The sequence below is a fragment of the Nematolebias whitei genome, chromosome 12 (genome assembly GCF_014905685.2).
Source record: "Nematolebias whitei isolate Nwh7 chromosome 12, NemWhi1, whole genome shotgun sequence".
NCBI classification, from domain to species: Eukaryota; Metazoa; Chordata; class Actinopteri; order Cyprinodontiformes; family Rivulidae; genus Nematolebias; species Nematolebias whitei.
The window spans coordinates 39,588,248-39,607,379 of NC_056509.1; the positions used below are offsets into that span (position 1 = coordinate 39,588,248).

General features: G+C 40.4%; 1 protein-coding gene across 1 annotated transcript in view; it reads right to left on the reverse strand.

Annotated features, from left to right (window-relative positions):
• fut8b (fucosyltransferase 8b (alpha (1,6) fucosyltransferase)) overlaps positions 1–17,135 on the reverse strand; it is a 71,515-nt gene extending 54,380 nt beyond the window's left edge. Inside the window, exons 1-3 of the mRNA XM_037685908.1 lie at positions 16,613–17,135; positions 3,264–3,382; positions 2,058–2,220 (exon numbers count right to left, since the gene is read on the reverse strand). Coding sequence (XP_037541836.1) covers positions 2,058–2,220; positions 3,264–3,382; positions 16,613–16,815 — 485 coding nt within the window. The 5' untranslated portion in view covers positions 16,816–17,135. The remainder of the gene's footprint in view (positions 1–2,057; positions 2,221–3,263; positions 3,383–16,612) is intronic.
• Positions 17,136–19,132: the final 1,997 nt, after the last annotated feature.

Sequence of the window (19,132 nt, forward strand, 5' to 3'; positions counted from 1 at the left end):
CTACCATCCTTAGCAGAATTTAAATGAGGATGCTGCACATTTGTTTATTTTATTGCTTTTTCCACTTTTTTTAAGCGTGTTGGCTCACTCATCTGAGGAGAATACTTGTTAATCTGGGGAGAGGAGATGAAGAATACAGATGAGAATATGTTTATACATGTGTGCACGTGGTAAAAAAATCTGTCTTTGGGAAGCTACTTGGGCAGCTACAAGTAAAACAATATGTCCTGTAAACCACCATCGGAGGGCTTGGTTAGGTTTGTTAAGCTGATTTCATGGTGCGTTCATGATCTTTGCCCTTTGTTGATCTGCAAACAGAGCAAATGATGCTTAATAAAAATCCTACAGCAATCCGGTTTATAAGCAAAGCTCAACACAAAAGTCAAAAAGAATGAATATCCATTTGAATGATTTTTCTTTTCTAATGATCAATATTGTTTGATTTTTGTTTAATACACAAATGATGACGTGGCCTTTAAGTGATACAAACTATATAATTAAGTTTAATGCTTTTTTAATCAGTGATAGACTTAGGTAATGATTTAAACTTAGAATAATAAAAAGGGACATAAAAAACACATTGCATATTAATGCATTGTTTAAAAGTCTAAATAACTGAATATTTTGATAAAACACCCAATAATTCATGAACCAAAGGTATGGACTTGGTATTAAACAGCTTCACTGTATGTGAAATAACAGTTATAGACATGTTTACTATTTAACAACAACAACAACAACAACAACAACAACAACAACAACAACAACAAATTATATTTGAAGGCGCCTTTCAAAACACTCAAGGCCACTGAACAAGAAATACAAAGATAAAAACAATAAAATACAGATATCAATAAAATCAAATGCTAATTTTGCTAATTTAACTGAGAAGAACATGATCAACAATACGTTAACATGGGAAAACACTACCGTATTTTTCGGACTATAATGTGCACTTAAAATCCTTTAATTTACTCAAAAATCAACAGTGAGCCTTATAATTTGGTGCGCCTTATGTATTAATTCTGGTTGTGCTTACGGACCTCAAACTGATTTTATGTTTTTATTGTGAATGAGTTGAATAAAGTTTGACTTATCTTACGGTTTCGTTTCGCTTAATGCGCCTTATAATCTGGTGCACCGTATAGTCCGAAAAAATACGGTAATTATTATAAATAGTATCAGAGTAAGACTAGAAATGATTACTTGCAATGTTTATTAAACATAGTTTTTCATACAATTTGCACAAACTGTCTTTGAGATAATTACTTTTATTATTTTGTTCATTTATGTTACACAAATTTAGGTATTTAATGAATAAATGAGTGACTCTGCCAAGTCTGCAGCTGTGGTGTTTCATTAAACTTAAATTTAAGTTTGTGGAAAGTAAAAGCACAAATCATTGCCTAAACTTCCTTATCAGCATCGTTTGATTTTGTAATGAAAGAATGCCATAAAATGATTTTGCAACAAATGTGAAAATAGTGTTTCCAATTTCCAAATAAGAGAAAAAATATCAAATTTTAAGATAAAGTCAAATTTTCAGGTTGACACACGTACAAGAAACCGACAAATAGTAAAAAATAGTTATTTCTCTTTCTATTTTTTAGGTGAACTTTATGATCTCGGAAAAAAAAAATTGGCGTGAATCAAAACAAAAAATCAAGAACACAACACTTTTTTTTGGGGGGTGCAATAAATACAGCATGATTTGAAGCTGAAGATGGGTGGAACAAAACAAAACAAAAGATCAAAAGGCTGCGTGCGTAATTCCACCCTGAGATGTTCTGTGACGTATCATCAGCCTCGTTGCAGATGCCAACAGCACAACACATTTTCAAATCGACACAAAATAAAAGACTCCGTTTTTATCAAGTTTTTCAGTTGGCAGTTTTTCCAACGCTACAAATATATCTTGAGCAAGTACACAAAAAAATGTATAAGATGTGCCCTTTCGATAAAATAGCATCAGCAATTTTTTACGACTGTTTTGCTGTGCTGCTCACCATGATGGCACCAAAACAACAGGATTCGTTGTGTTTACGGTACATGCTCACCTCTCCTGGTGTCCGAGGTCCTGCAGGAGTGAATCAGCATATTTCTGCCTCTCGCTGGGTTCAACACTGGACAGTTTCTTCACCTCGCTGCGCACAAAGTACCAGAACTCTTTAACACCGTTCTCCGCCTTTCTCCGCAGCTCCTCCTGAGTGGGCCCGGGGCCTGTGGGGGGGAGGAGGAGGGGGATACGATAGAGGGGATATCAGGTCAAAATACTCAAGAGCTTGAAACAACATGAAACAAAAAGCCACAGCTGGTGTACCATTTCAGGGGTAGGTATGATCTAAGGCAATGAATCAATGGAAGCAACAAAGCAGGAAGACGGCTCAACAAAAACGAGGTAGGACTTGAGTTTGGAGGACTTCGACTGTCTGAGAATTAGCATTGTGTAAGCATAAACAACCTCCTGGCACAAAACACAGCTTTGAAACGTAATCATTAATTTTTTTTTCCTCATTCATACTTTATCCCTGGGTGTTACTTTGACCTCATTAAGAAACACTTGATCACTGCTTTCGTGCGTCGTCTCTCTCATGTTTTCCACACACACAGGAACTTTATACCCCTTATGAGCCCAACAATGTGGAGCAGCCTACATGTATAGCACAGTTGCCTGCTCTGGTTTCTGTGGAGAGAAACAGGAAAAAAAAAGAAACAGCCTGAAGCGGGAGGGGATGACGGCAGTGGTGGATGTGGAGAAGCTCTTTTTGTAACTTCCTATCATATACTATTCTCTGTCTTTACCCTTAAGCTTGTGGGGGGAAAAGCTGCAGGGTATTTTTAGCTTTTTTCTCCCCCTGCGGCAAAATGGAAAAACTGACCCTGTGCTGCCCTCCATGCTCACATGTCCTTTTTTATTTCCTCCCTGTCCTTTTTCTCCCCTCCCACTCTCTTATTTTGCCAGTGGGGGATTCACACCACTTCCAACTTCATTCACACATTTCCCCACTCACCTGACAGCTTTCCTGCCCTCCTGACCACTGCTTACAGAGGCGAATACGCACATGACCCTGCCCACTGTCGACGTGGCTGTGCCATCATCACTAGTGGGCAGGTTTAACACAGGACTGGACTAATATTCTTCCTGCAGGCAAAACTTCTACAAGCAGCTAAATGGTTTTGTATCATACAGATATCGTCAGCCCACACACTTTCAATATGCTATGTGTTTGTTGTGTGTAAATCATAAAATTGGCCCTAGTTACCATCTCCGGTGAGTTTCTGGAAGCTGTGGATCTGCTGTTTGGCTCTGGTAAGCTGGTCCTCCAGGGAGCGTAGCCTTCCTGCTGCCAGGGACCCAGCTTCTGCCTGACCTTCTGGTATCCTGAAGAACACAAAAATAAAATGTAAACAAAAGGTGATGGGTTAGTACATCAACGTTACAAACAGAACAACGATTTGCTTGTTTTTGAACAGAAAATTTATTGTGTAAATGCCCCGACAAAATGAAAAGTAACACAAACTATATATATTTTTAATAAAACGTTCAAGGGAAAAGTTGTTGCTTTACATAGCACCTAGCATTCCTTAAAGGATTGCATGTTAACTGTTGCCTTTCATGTCAAAATTTATACCAGAGTGAGACCATTAAATAGTGATAGTGCTGACGAAATTTTGGTCAAATTTAACATTTTAAAGATAAAGATAAACTTTATTCGTCACATGCACTATCATACATAGTATAACATGCAGTGAAATGTGTTATTGTGCCTGCATCCAAAGATCTGCAAACATGTAAGGACAAATAAGTAAGGGGAATACAGTAACACACACACAAACAGGATGTAATATATACAAAATGAAAAGATACTGAAATACAAATCTGGGTCTGTAATTTCTGGGTGTTTTTTTTTCTTCGCCTTCTTAATGCTCAGAGTTGAGCAGGTGAATAATCTGAGGGAAGAAGCTCCTCGTCGTTCTCTCTGCGTTCGCTCTCAGGCAGCGAAACCTTTGGCCTGATGGCAGCAAAAAGAGGAGTAAATGTTCAGGGTGGCTGGGTTGTATGAGGATCTTCTCAGCCTTCAACCTGCACCTTTTATGATAAATGGCCTGCAAGTCGGAGAGTTGTTCAAATGGCCAAGTTCACTGTAAGGACTACCCACTTACGAGCCTTCAAGTCCTCTTTTGTGCAGCTGCCCATCCAGGTGGCGATGCTCCTTCTAAAGACGCTCTCAATGCTGCAAATGTAGAAGTTCCTGAGAACCCTTTTGGGGGGGGGGGACTGAAGTCTCTGAGGCGTCTAAAGTGAAAGAGATGCTGTCTGGCCTTCTTGACTGTTCTTTTTATGTGTAGTGACTAGGGCAGAGCCTGTGTGATGATCACTCCAAGATAAGTGAAATGGTCCACCGTCTTCAACTTGAACCCATAGACTCAGAGTGGATGGATGTTGCACTGCTGTTTCCTCCCGAAGTCCAAGTTCAGCTTCTTGATTTTGGTGACGTTAAGCAGGAGGCTTATTCCTCTGACCCCAGCTCTCCAGATGGGACACCATTCTCCTGTAGTCCTTCTCATTGCTGTGGAAGATTAACACTACAACGGCTGTGCTGTCAGTGAACTTGATTAAAATGTTGCTGGCTGATGTGGACACACAGCCATGGATGTACAGCAAGTACAGCAGTGGGCTCAGCACACAGCCTTGAGGGGATCCAGTGTTGAAGGTAAGAGATGATGATGTGTGGTCACCCACACATACTGCCTGTTGTCTGCCAGTCAGAAAACTGTGGACGCACTCACACAAGTGAGAGTTCAGTCCGAGATCACGCAGCTTGGTGACCAGGCTGGAGGGAACTATGGTGTTGAAGGCTGAGATGTAATCAACAAACAGCGCACTCAAATAATTTCCCAACCTGGAGTCCACGTGGCAAAGTGTTTCATGTATAAGGAAGGCTATAGCGTTTTCTGTGGATCTGTCTGGGTGGTATGCAAACTATGGTAGGGACGAGGGTTTAATCAACACCGGGGAGGGCTATGAGGCATTACTGGAGTACTTACGGTGAGTTTTCTTGGGCATAGGGACCGACTTTAAAGCAGGAGGGGATTACACACTGAGCAAGGGAGAGACTGAATATTACAGTGAACACCGATGCAAGCTGATCAGCACAGGATTTAAGGACTTGTCCGCTGTTGCAGTTTGGTCCTACTGCCTTCCTGGTGTGCACACTTTTAAACAACTTCCTCACCTCCTGCTTCGTCTTGGTAAGTGTCTCCTCCTCTCTGGCTGGTACTGCAGCTTCTTGCCAGCTGTCAGATTCAAAGCGTGAAAATAAGTTGTTCAGTTCATCGGCCAAAGTGGCGTCTGCTTTTACCACGGGTGGGGGTGTTGCTCTGTAGTCTGTGATGGTGTGTAGTCCCTGTCACAGTGCCCTGGTGTTCCTCTCTTCCATCTGCAGCTCTAGCGTCTTGGTTAAGCAGTGTTTCACCTCTTTAACTGCTCTTTGGATGCCGCGGACAGTTGCTTTGTAAGCATCCATGTTTCTGGTGATGAGCCCTATATTGTGTGCAGTGGTGCAAGTCCTCAGAGCATCCAGGATGTTTGTGTCCAACCACAGGTTCTGGTTGGGAAAAATACTGATGGTAGCCTTGGGAGTTGTATCCTCCATGATTTTCTCGATGAATCCCTCCACAGCTTCCGTGAGCTTATTGATGTCTCCGCCTGAGCTGCGCCGAAAAATGTCCCAGTCAGTTGAATCAAATGCTCCCTGCAGAGTGGCATCTGATTGGCTGGTCCATTGTGTCACATTGCAGAGTGCAGGAGGTTACTGCTTCAGCCATTGTTTGTATTTTGGCATGAGGAGGTTGGCACTGTGGTTCAAAAGCCCAAACAAAGGTAGATAATCGATTTGCTGCCATCTATAAAGAGAGAGTAGCAGTAGTCCAGAGTCCTCTCTCCTCTGGTGTAACATTCAATGGGTTGAGTAAACTCTGGTATCACCTTTTTCAGGTTTGCATGGTTAAAGTCCCTGGCTACGACGAGGGCTCCATCAGGGTAGTTCACCAGATAGGATGAAATAGCCTCAGGTAGCTCTGATAGAGCAGTATCTGTGCCCGCCTGAGGTAGAAACAACATTAATGATAATCAAAGTAAATTCTTGTGGCAGGTAAAAGGGATGGCACTTGATGGTTAGGATCTCCAGGTCAGGGGGACACAAGTTTTTGAGAGAAACGCCATTCCTGTTGTTGCACCAGTTGCTATTAACATCAAACTCACTCCACCTTCTCTTGATTTACAGGACTCACTCATTCTCTCTACACAATGTACTGTGAAAAACGCCACTGGATGGAACGCTTGGTCCGGGATCAGAGGTGGTAGCCATGTCTTGGTGAGGCAGATTATACTGCAGTCCCAAATGCCCCTCAGGTACTTCACCCTGGCCCCGAGGTCATCCAGCTTGTTTTCCAATAACTGGACGTTGGCGAGTAGGATACTTGGCAGAGATGCACAGTGAGTTCTGCGCCTCAGCCCGTTCGTAATGCCGGCTCCTTTTCCTCGGGGTCTTTTTTGTGAGTTTGCAGATTTTGTGGTTGTTGGCCCGCCATAGCATCTCAGAGGTCAAGGCTGGGTATGGACTAGAGTTGCCAGGGACACATTTTAAATACTCTGTTCCCATGTTGACCAATGTCTGTATGTCATATGTTTGGAAGCATACAAATGGTGAAATAAGTAGGCTAAAAACAAGAAAAAGCAAGTCTATGTACAAACAAAGCAGGCACAATGGCAGCTGTCCTCATCAGCTCCATCTTTTTTTTTTATACACAATCTCAAATCACCCCCAGAACATTTGTTAGTAACTCTTACAACCACAACAAATTTAAGCCCAATATTTGTAAAAATTAGTAAGTTATAGCCTGTTTTTTGTCATCCACTTGCCGAACATTTGATCTAAGAATCTGTTCTAATTGTCACTTGTGATTTAGGAGGTTGACGGAGCCATGAGAATATCTAGCAGGTAGTTTGATTCGAGCCGTTGCTCGCTTGGGTGACTCTGGTCTCATCTCTCAATTTAAAAGTTGCTGAGAAAACCGAGCTGTGAAGACTTGTATCTTGTAGTGCTTACAACTGAAACTTCTACAAATGTAATTTGCAAGAACACCAGAGTGTAGCTCCCCGGAGCCCTGTCCTGGTGTATTAACTCTGAGCTCAAAGATATGTTCAGAATACTGAATCACTTCCAGTGTTTGTTAGGTTTACCCTTTTGTCTTCTCTAAATATTCATCCAACAAATGTATCCTCAATGACACTGTGAAATGAAAGGAAAACTTCAGTGAAATTACAGCATTTTGTGAAATAAGAATACAAAAAAGCCATTACAACCCTTCAATATTATTTAGTTTTAACACCGTGAATAACAAATGTTAACTAGGTAAGTCTATAATTCAACCCATGCTTTTTTTTTTTTCCACTGTCACATTTTAACTTAATGGTAAAAGTTTTATTCTGATAAATTTAGAATGCTGTTTTGAAAAGTGAAAATAAAATAAAACCTAAGTGCAGCAAAAAAGGTATATAGGATTTGCAACTCAAGCTCTGCTTATTATTGTCCACATGTATGGTATAAGAGAGCTGAAGTGGTCATAAAGGCCAGTTGCTTCTATGGACTGAAAAGTTATTCAATTTTTTTGTTTGCAATTAAATATTTACTTGTCCTTTTTTTACATTTACAGTATGTGATTTTAAATGCGTCACCTATTGTTCTTTGCAGCTCTTTCTGTCTTTTTCTTAATAAACGTTGATACATAGGACCAATATTTTAAAAAACTGGAACCTGACAAGTTAGAACTGGATATGCTGAACATTTTGGATGCTAGATCAGAACTCTACAGTCTGAGCTAAAGCAATCAAGTTTACAAATTACACTCATTTTTTATCTTTCCTGTTCACAGTAGAGACAAAATGGCATGAAATGGCTCGAGAAGCCCAATATAATGCACGAGATTTTAACACTTACATGCTTTGACTTAAAAGTCACATTTCTTGTTGACTAATTAATGATAATATAACAGAAACACCAGTTAATAGAGCAAAATTACAATTAGAAGAGCACTTGAACTCGTCCTTTTTCAGAAAGACAATAATAATAACATTAGTAAGAGCAATCTCAAAATTGTACTCATGCTATTGTGTGTGGTATTCAGAAGTCAGAGAATGTACAAATGCAAGTCTTACAGAAATTAGTTCCTCATTACATCTGAAATGATGTTTGGACAGTAACTCAGCTGAATGAATCTAATGTACAGTAATAAACTATTTTCATTTGCACGTAACGAGATTCATCTGTGTTACAGCTGCATATTTTAACCATTTAGTCAATTATGCCTCACTGATAAATGCAAATGTGAATTAACATTTTTCAGCGGCATGCCGGTGAACCGTGAAAAATCACAGAACGCATGCACCAAAAGCACAAATGAGTCCTTTGACGTGTTTAGAGCAACGAGTTAATATCAAAGAAGAAAAAGGAAAAAAGGTCTGGGAAAAAAAAGACATGTTATAAAATCTATCATCTAAAATAAAAACACATGCAAACATTGCATGTGCAAATGCACTTGTGTATTAATTGTAATGAGTTATCAAAGCATGCAAATTCAATTTGCTCCTCTAGGAAAGAATATCAGTCACTGCTAGGCATAGGATGAGATTTTTAATGTTGCAACACAACTCCCTCTTCAATGTGCGAGTATGGACCCTGGGAAGCCCACTTCATCGAGTTCTAATTGAGCAATCTCCTTCAAAGCCATGGGAACTGTAGAGTAAACTGTGGCTTATGTAATGTATACTTTATTCAAACCGGTGATAGATTTTTATCCTTTTGAGGACAAACATATGTCTTAAATTCAGGTTGCTTTTCTTTAAGGTTTTGCCTATTACACTTGCCTGACACAGATCTTTGAAATAAAGCCCCAGCAGCCTATCCTTTTTGGGTATGAGCTCCATTATTAATGACTGAAACATCGCTAGCTTTCCCCCATGGGCCACACCTTAGCTTGCTAGTTATAGCACTGTACAAAAAAGGAAGACTGATTACATCCTTCCCCAAGGGTTTTAAGTGGTGGTAAAGCTGTAATATAAATAAACTGAATAAGAGAGAAAAAGTAGGCTTTTCCAACAAAGCCTAATTAGTTGGAACATAGTATAGAAGTTTTCTGGAATACAAAGAGCTAGCTAGTTGTAGCAGTCTGTGGCAGACTTATGCATCCAGAACAAGAGATGTCAAACTATAAAATGTATCTAAACACTGAGCTGTATCTAAACCAATAAACACATGGCAAAGAAAAATGCATATAGTGCAACAAAAAAAATACAAATGATCCCAGATGGTGTCTCTTGAGGACCGGAATCAGCGATTAAACAAAGCAGCTGTATTCACATATAACTGAATAAAACAATACAGGAAAGGTAAGAAAACTCTGGAGTTAAGGGAGGCAGGACGCAAATGTTTGGAGAAATACATTTTAAAAGCACGGTACGAGTCCCACAGGCTCTAAGCACAAAAGTGAGGTTTGGCATGCAATCTGGTTTCCTCAAAAAGTCATCCCAGCTGTTGCACCAGCAGTTCCTGCTCTTGCACCTGTTAACCACGGAGTTCACAGGCCGATCAGAGCCGGGCAAAGCCTTTAGAACATCAGGGGCTTAGGTGACAATGCGGTGTATGCATATTGTATTTCCCGAGAAAAAGGTTTAAAGTTCGCTGGCTGACTTCAAAAGAAAACTTATGTGCTGACCTGGAATGCCATACATATGGATGGAGATGTAAAGTGCTCTCTGAAGTGAAGATGAAAGAGGGATGCATGGACACAATTTGCCTTTACATTAAGAAGCAAGTTGCCTGCACTTAAACATGTGTATCCCTGCAGGATTTCACTGTTGAACATTGAAAGTCTAGCTGGTACGTTCCAGCTTAAAACCATATGGCCCAAATAAACTAATGAAGAACAAGAAGGCACTAGAGGGAAACAAGAGTTGAAACAAAAAATACAATATCACCAAGAAAACTTGCTACTGTGCTCAAAACTTGTTCTGGAGACAGCAGAAAATTTGCCTTGATAAAGACGTCTTCATCTTTTATTACGCTCTAAGTGTGTAGGTGAAATTGTGTGTGTTGCATCAAATCCAATTCTGTCCCCTTTTCTTGCTCTATGTGAGTGTTGTATTCACGGACCCAAACAGTAAAATTCCAAGCAAACCGATTCTGGATGGTACATTCCAGCCTCCATGTTCCAACGATTCAGTTCATTTACTGCGAGCCAGCTTTGAGCTGAGCCCTACTTGAGAGAGACGTCCCAACCCCAGACAGCGCCGACAATAGGGCCCGTGTGTGTGGCTGCAGACCTCACGTGCCAGGCCTGAGCGACAGCTGGAATTGGCACCATTATCTCCTCTTTGGGCGGGAGGTGACACAGCATTTAACTTATCACTTCCTCCCTATGGTTCACTGACCCCATCACATGAAATCTGTTTTTACAGTTTAGATTCTCATTTGACTTCAGACATATAGACTCTAATTAAACAAACTCATTCATACAAGCAGCTAGAAGAAAACAGAGGCAACCCCAGGGCTACATAAGTAGGTGAGCAATTGAGGTCTAATGGTCAATAGCCTGAGCCATTAAAAGACAATTCCATTAAAGCATGCAAAAAACAATTTGTCAATGTTGCTCGCCTCTCTATCTGTCCCACACATCTGACTCACATGCTCCTATGTGCGCAAGTAATTCTTGGGATCCGTTTTACTCGCAGAACACATTACATGGGTTTACAGCACTGCATCAACCGAAACAAATCGGCACAATACATAAATCTCTGTTAACGCCTAGTTTCTGACGTTATTGCACAATAGCAAACAAATCTGTTGGCCCTGAGGTAAGCTGAAATAACAAATAAAACCGATTAGGGCAATGACTGTGGTCTCTGCAACTCTTCTCATCCCCTCGGTCCTCATTTTTCATTTCCTGCTTGCTGCTCTTTACTTAGCGCAGTCTTCACGTCATCCATCATGCCCCCATTCTTGTCTCCTCCTCTACATTGTCCCCACCCTTTATCCTTTCTGTCCCCCTGTTGGCATGATATGGGGTGGGGGTGGGGGCATCGATCAGGTCCTCATCGCTCAGCCCGGCTGTCACTTATACCCTCCTCGCTTCCTCCGGTGTCACACCATTAGGTTGGCACATGTCATTGTTTCCACTGGAGTGGTAGCTACGTGCCCGAGGTGAGTGACAGCTGCAGAGAGGGCGGAGCCAGGCACTTCGGGCAACTCAACCTCAAGCTCACCTCTCATTAACGCTGCCAGGTGATCGGTGGGTTGGCACGCCGCCTGTCAATCAAATCATTCAAGAATGAGCCAAATCACTGGACAGCATCTGCAGGCCAGGTGATTCCAATTTGAATCCAAGCGATGATTGATATTGATTAACTACATGTGACAACGATAAAAAAAAAAAAAAAAAAATGCAACTAACAAAAAAGGGAAAGACATGAAGTCTATGGAAGAAGCTGAACAAGTAAATATTTTCATTTTGCCAGTGACTGTGCAAACATTTGATCAACAAAATCAATATCTTATGCAAACTTACTGTCATAAAGCAAATAAGATAATCTACACAAGATCCTGTTAAATGCATAATGAATGCACCATGCTGCCTGATAACACATAACACATCGATCTACTGTGGCGTAATGACAATAACCAAGTCAAACTCCACTTTGATCTATAAATCAGTCTGAACGCAATGAGTTTTTAGGCGACGCGAGAACTCAATGTGATACGACTTAATGCTTGTTTTATGGGTTTAAATTTCTCCGAGTCCATTTATAAAAATAAAAAAAAAGTACTGATCCGACAGTACGGTACTTTGAATGAATTCTTCTTGATTAATCTGATGTCAACAAAACGATTCCAAAGAACTAATTTTGCTCCTTGCAGAGATTCATGTTCTCAATCCAAACCAGCACAACATGTAAACTGGTGAATTAGGTTAAATGTGTGCTGAGATGGTCGATCAGTGAGCTAGCGAGCTGTTACACAGTCAGTCATTCCGAGACAATTTGTCGGCAGGAAGCTGGGGTGGTGACACGGCAACGGTGGTAGAGGTAGAGCAAATGGATAAATGAAAAGAGCGACAGAAAGAGAGAAAAGGGGGTTCATTGGAGAGGAGGGACAGGCTGTGGAAGGGATGACAGACGGCTCACTACCAGCCTTCTTGCTTTCATTAGGGCAGCGGGTTATGTTTAAGAATCATTTAACCATTTTACTAACTAAACAGAGTTTGTAAAGAGCCACAAATCTTGATTCTTAAAAGTAAAAATTACACAATTGATAGGCTTTATTCATATACTTTTATTGTATTTTAAAATTGTATTATTTTTGTATAGTACAGTTCCATACAAAGAACTGAATTTTTCATTAGAATGATGCAAATTGGAGTACTTCCTAGTTTTCTTTAAAAAAAAAAAAAAAGTACAACAAAAAGGTAAAATTAGTAATTAAAAAGCACAATGGTGCAGCTTAAATGTTCTAATTACAGGACAACCTTAATTGATTAGATTTTTATTTTTATTAGAAGCAGGCATTTAAAATTATTTTTCACATTATTACAAGAAACTAGCTGCATTTCCTTCAAACATATGATGTCTTAAAATCTAAAATCCCCACTAAATGAGCAAAACTATTTCTGTATTTACAGCAATTTGCTTTAAATACGGTAAAAATATACATTATCTGGTGGATTTGGAAGATTACTTTGAATGCCAAAAAGTTGAATACATTTTACCAAGACTGTCTAAAACATCAGTTTAACATTTTAAACACAAACTAGTGAAAACTAAATACATTTTTATCTAATTCTGGTTCTGAAATGACAGGAAGCTGTGTACAACGTGCATTTATAGTAATTGGTATATTGACTAATGCCTGTTAAACAACAAACAACCCAAACTGCTCGTATAATTAGTGCCATTCTACTGCACAAATTCAATGTTCTCATTGTGTGAATGTTTATGAAGCATTCATTGTATTGTGATCCATTTTTCCTTTCAGGTACTTTCTACTAACAAACATTTTTGTGCTTCTTCTAACTTCTTTCTGCTAATTTTAGCTTGTTATGCTCCTTTTAGCTTATTGCTGCTAGTTTCAGTTATTTCAGCTATTTTTTAGCCATTTTATGCTAATTTTAGCTTTTTCAGCTAATTCCACATTTTTTTCACTAATTTCATTTTTTTCAACCCAATTCAGCACATATGTGCCGTCTCCACTTCCTTTTGGTAATTTAAGCTTCTTTTGTGCCTTTTTTAGCTACTTTTACCAGTTTTTTTTTGTTGTTGTTATTGCCAATTTAAGCTTTTTCAGATAATTTCCACTTTTTGTGCTTATTTTTGCTTTTTTCAGCCTAATTTGGCAAACATGTTCTTTCGGCAACCCCGGTCCAGGGGCCTTTCTGGGTGGAGTTTGCATGTTCTCTCCGTGCATGCGTGGGTTTTCTCCAGGTGCTCCAGTTTCCTCCCACAGACCAAAAACATGCATGTTAGGCTGATTGGTAACTCTAAATTGTCCCTAGTTGTGAGTGAGAGAGTGAATGGTTGTTTGTCTCGTTTGTCTCTATGTGTCCCTGTGATGGACTGGACTCGTCCAGGGTGTACCCCGCCCCTCGCACTGTGATTGCTGGACATGGGCACTGGCGACCCCCATAACCTAAAAATGGAAGAAGCGGGTAAAGATAATGGATGGATGGATGTTCTTTCTGCTTTCTTCTGCTAATAAGCTTGTCTATAAGCTTGTTTTACCTGTTCAGATTTTTTTTTGCATTTTAGCTAATTTTGGCTATTTTCAGATAAATTCAAGTTTTACTTAGTGATTTCTGCTTCTTTCATCCTAATTCACTTATTTCTGCTCATTTCAGCTTGTTATGCTCTTTCAACTTTTTTCTGCTACTTTAAGCTTCTTCTGCTATTTCAACTACTATTTAGCCGTTTTAATGCTAATTTTAGCTTTTTCAGCTACTTCCACTTTTTTTTTTTTTAGCTAATTTCAGCTCTATCCGCTTCCTTCTGGTAATGTAAGCTTGTTTCTGCCCTTTCAGCTACTTTTCAGTTATTTTTTGCTAATTTAATTTTTTCAACTAATTTTCTAATTTTTGTGCTAATTTCTGCTTATTTAAACCTACTTCAGCAAATATGTGTTCTTTCTGCTTTCTTCTGCCAACTTAGGCTTGTTCTTAATTTCAGCATGTTTTATTTAGCTAATTTCAGCTGTTTTTCAGCAATAAGCATTCACACTGCATTGTTGCGGGAAATTCAATTTCTCAAGTTGCAATAAATCTTGACAGACAGGTAAACTAAAAATATGCTTTTCCTATTGCCGTTTAATTTTAAGCTCAGGTTAACAAGGAGCAAGTACAGAAAGGCAAAAGAGCCAAATGTAGCTCGAGAGCTGCAGCTTGCAGACCCCTGCATTAGGGCTTTAATAAGAGGCCCTACAAGATGGTCCATATCTGACCATTTTACATGCAAGTGTGCCAACAGATATAGAACTGAACAGAGAGCAGAATAATCTCCGATGCTGTTGTTAGCTCATGAAGCTTTACCTCTGCAACACACTCACCCCTTTTAGCTTCTTGTACTAGATCCGATGCAGCTGAAGCATAAAGAGACTTGAGAAGGCACTGTCACAGTAAACAAGTGAGGAGGCCTCGGCCCCAGATCAACAACCGAACTCAATATCAATCAACAAGCATGCAGTGCATCGGGGACCCATGTGGACATCGACTGAACACCACACTTGTTTATTTCTTTTATCCTATGAGTTCTACCTTTGTGTTGGAGCCAACTCTGAATAATTTCAAAAGCAAGGGATTTAATCGGGGAACAGCTGTCTGAAGAGACGCACGTGTGTGTGTTCATGTTTGTGCACGTCGATGAGGACCCGGCATCAAAGCGAATCAGAAAATCACAGAAGAGTACCAATTCCAACATCTAAAGCTCTTCTTTAATATGACGCGTGCATTAAAAAAAAACACTCCTCTGCACATGAAGGCACGCACAAACACATGCAGATCTAAAGTTTGAGTGTGAAGAGAAACACTGTCAGCATGTGGACGTAAGAGCGGAACCATCTGTCTCCCTGTTACAAATAGTCTAAATGTGTGAAAGATGCTGTGTGGTTAATGGGCTTGCACAACGTGCTATTGTCTTCAAAAATAACAGGATCTGGTGAGGTGTGTGACACGCCACCAAACTGTCACACTCAGCATCTCTAACACCACTGATCAGCTTTTCAAACTGTGAAAGGGTCATTTGATGAAGCTGTGTTCAACCATAAGCCACAGAAAGTGTCACTCGTCTCACTGATGCACTGTAGCATTTATATTATCCGTCTGATTTCTTTCTATCAAAGAGCTACAAGCAGAACTGGTTGTTGGACTTAACAAAATGGAGCAACTCACCACTAAAGCTTTTTTAAATCAAAGTTTTTACAAGCCAGACAGCTTTAAAGATCAACATTTACTGTTAAATGTGCCATGCTCAAAAAGTCACAAACTCATTTATAAAAAATTGTTTTCTAAACAACTCAAAATGTTGACAACGCAATAACTTGCCAGATCATATCAACACTGTAAGTTGAGTATTTTTACCATATCAGCAAATGTTCTGAAAGTATTTGGTTTTCTAGCCAGATTGAAACTTTGATTCAACACAGCTCCAAGAGTAAAAGTCAACGCCTCTTATGTTTAATAACGTGTTTAATGTTGGCTGTCAAATGCTAACATTGGCTAGCTCGAGCAGCATTTCTTTTCTGTCCAGTTTAAGGAAATGCATTTCAATTTAAACTGACTAAAATGTGCAATGGAAAAGAGAAGTTTAGTCTGCTATAAATTAGTGGTTATGTTATGTTTATTTGCCACATGCAGATTAACACAAGGTCAACATTGCAATGAAATGTTCAGGCTGAGAAGAACCGATACGACTCACTAAAACAAACAAAAAAAACAAAACAAGAAATACTAAAGCATGCAATAAGAGTACAAAATAAAGAACCAAAAGGTGAAAAAGAAATGTAATATTTACAAGGTCCTAAAGAAATATAGTAAACAACAACATGGTAGAATATAATGCAGTGTTTCCCTTATCATTTTACAAGTGGGGTTCCCACCCCGTCTACCGAACCCCCACCCCCCACCACACACACACACACACACACACACACCTGTCGGCACTGACATAACACTAAGCTAGCGGTTCGCAATACAGGTGTGCTAACTATAAAACTAAAGGAAGCCTCTTCCCTCATGCTGAACCTCCCCCCCCCCCCATAAAAAAACCACCCCAAAACTGTAGGTGCAAATAGCGCTGTCTCCCCCCACCCCCCCAAAAAAAAAACTTTCAGTACAAACAGTGCACGATTCACACATTTTGTTTTCATTGGAATAAATGTACTTCTGGCTGAGTCTTACACCTACACAGAATTTTATGGGAATAAAGCGTTACTATAAGTTAAGCTAAATGGTAGATATGCTTTACAAAGATAATTAAGCGCAAGCGTTTTTTGTAAAATAGTCAACTGGTTACCTGAGAGATTCAGCCATGCGTCGTAGATCTTCATTCTGCTGCTTAAGTCGCTCCAGCTTGGCCAGGATCTTGGAGAGTTCCCTGCTGGACCGCTCTGGGTGCTCGCTGTCCTTCACCAAGTGACCACCGATGTAGAAGAGGAGTGTGCCCCAGGCTAACAGCACCAGGGTAATCCAACGCCAGGAACCTGCCCAGGGCCGCATGCTTCAACCACACCCACCAAAAAAGCCTCGTGGTGCGTTTGTCCACCCACCAATCCTCCGGCCTCGCCTGGATGCGCCCGCACGCACACTGTCCCCCGTCACCAAAAATGCCACAGCACTAACTTTGGCGCTGGCATCTTGGCAAGGGTCATAAATGACAGATGAGAGGGTATTGCGTGAGTCTGTGGCTCAGATGAATCTATGAGAAGGTAAGGAGTGCTTATCTAGTGCTCAGCCAGCATGTCTTGTATGCTAAAGCATGGCTAGCAAACTCCAAACAGTATTTTGATTGGTATCTTGTCTCTCCACCCAGCTTTGTGATGACCAGCTTCTCCAAGAGTTGCACGCTCTGTCCCCCCAGCCTCACAAGTATTCTTCTACTCAAGTTGCATCCTGTAAAAAACAAGACAAAAAAACAAACAAAGGAGACAGTTTACCTAATGTTAGTTATTTAGAAATGCAAACACGCTCAGAATGAATTTGTTGATTTGCAAATAGGTCTTGAATTTTGTAGGTCAAACAGGAGCCAATAAAAGCATTATGGAATAAGCAAAGCAGACGAGCTAGAGGGAACAAATCCACTGAAGAAGAAAAAACGAAACAAGAGACAGACAGTGCCATTCAGAAACAAGTGCGCAGAACAGCCAAGAAGCTGCTGACTGATCTCGACAGAAACCTCTCTCAGCAGCCTCTGGGATTGATCAGCATGACACTGCAATTTGCATTTACACAGTGATGTGCAGTCCCTAAGCTGTGCTGCTGAGACGGGACACGGATGTTCCACTTGCAGCATCTTGCATGTTTGCACATTACACAGTACACACTTGCACTCATGCACAATGAAGTACCTCAAAAGTCAGTCAGCTCAACGCATATGAATACAAAAGCGACCGCAGTAAAAAGAATCCATCTTTCATTTACCCCAAACAACATCTCTACCTCCAACCACGACCCACTTCCAACATGTTATCCATTTATCTTAAAGCACAGCACAGTGAATTTAGTTGACAAAATTCCACAAAACCAAGGAAAAATTTTACTTAAGCACTGTCCTCTTTAATAAATACAATTCCCCACAACCCCAGTATGTTTTGTGACAGAAAACAACATTGTCAAGGTGATACAGTGAACTAACAGAGCAGAAGGAAATAAAAAAATCCTCCTGATCATCAGTTCCCTTCATCCCAAAGCAGCAGAAAAGCTGTTGATGGATGCGTGCCGGGTTTAGGAAGCAACCTTTGCTGTCAACTCCCCAACAAAGCCCTGCCATGCAACCGAGACCAAAACTGTGATTGGATGGAGACTGGCAGATGTGTGCGAGTGTGTGTATCATAACCACAGCATACTAGAATAATGCCAAGCATCTTTACATGAGTGGCACCAGTTGGGATGGGTATGACTGACATGCTGCAGAGCCTCTTGTGCGTCTTTTTGTGAGCTTTCAAAACAGAAAAATGCTGCTGCTGGGCTTCGCCAACAGCAGAGAAATAGGGTAACAGTTGCTCATGTTTACCTTGGCAGTAGAGCTGATATGTAAGATATAAATGATGTCATGAAACTATAAAGTCTGTTTATGTGCCAGCAGTGCAAAACTGCCCAACATATAAGCAGCTGAGGTTAGTAAAACAATGAATGCCTTTTTATTTTTATTAAATGATGTGGGAGCAGAAATGACTTTTGTGCAGGTGTTGCTGTTGGGATTAACCTGGGCTGACACACGGGCGGCTCCTCTTTATGCATGCAGCTCAACAAAATGCTGAGCTGTGTTTTATTATGGAAAATAAGATGTGCAAGAGGATGGCACTCCACTATAGTTAAAGCATGATTGGGGCTTCACTAAAGCCGTTTTTCAGCTGTCCAGTTTCATTACGATTTGCTTTGCCCTAATTTGACTCTACTCAGGTCTACACAATCTGTCGATGGCTTATGATATACAATAGTCCCTCGATACTTCGCAGTTCGTTTGTCGCGGACTCGCTCTATCGTGGTTTTTCAAAATAAGATTGGACATGACACACAAATGGCTGATTGATAGATGAGCCGCACGATCGGCATGGAATTTTTATTTAAAATAAATTATTTAAAATGATATAGCGCCTGTGTGCAGCCCACAGCTACAGAAAAAGCTCCCTACAGCAGCTGATCAGCTGATCTCCACTCTGCAGTGGAGAAGTGGGCGTGGCCAAGAGTGGCAAGTGGCAGTGAAGGAAGAGAGCTGACATCATGACAGTATGTGCTCTTTTAGAGCGTTTAGAGTTTAGAAACACTGTTTAGATTATCAAGGGCGTGGGAAGGTTTAATATGTATATATATATGT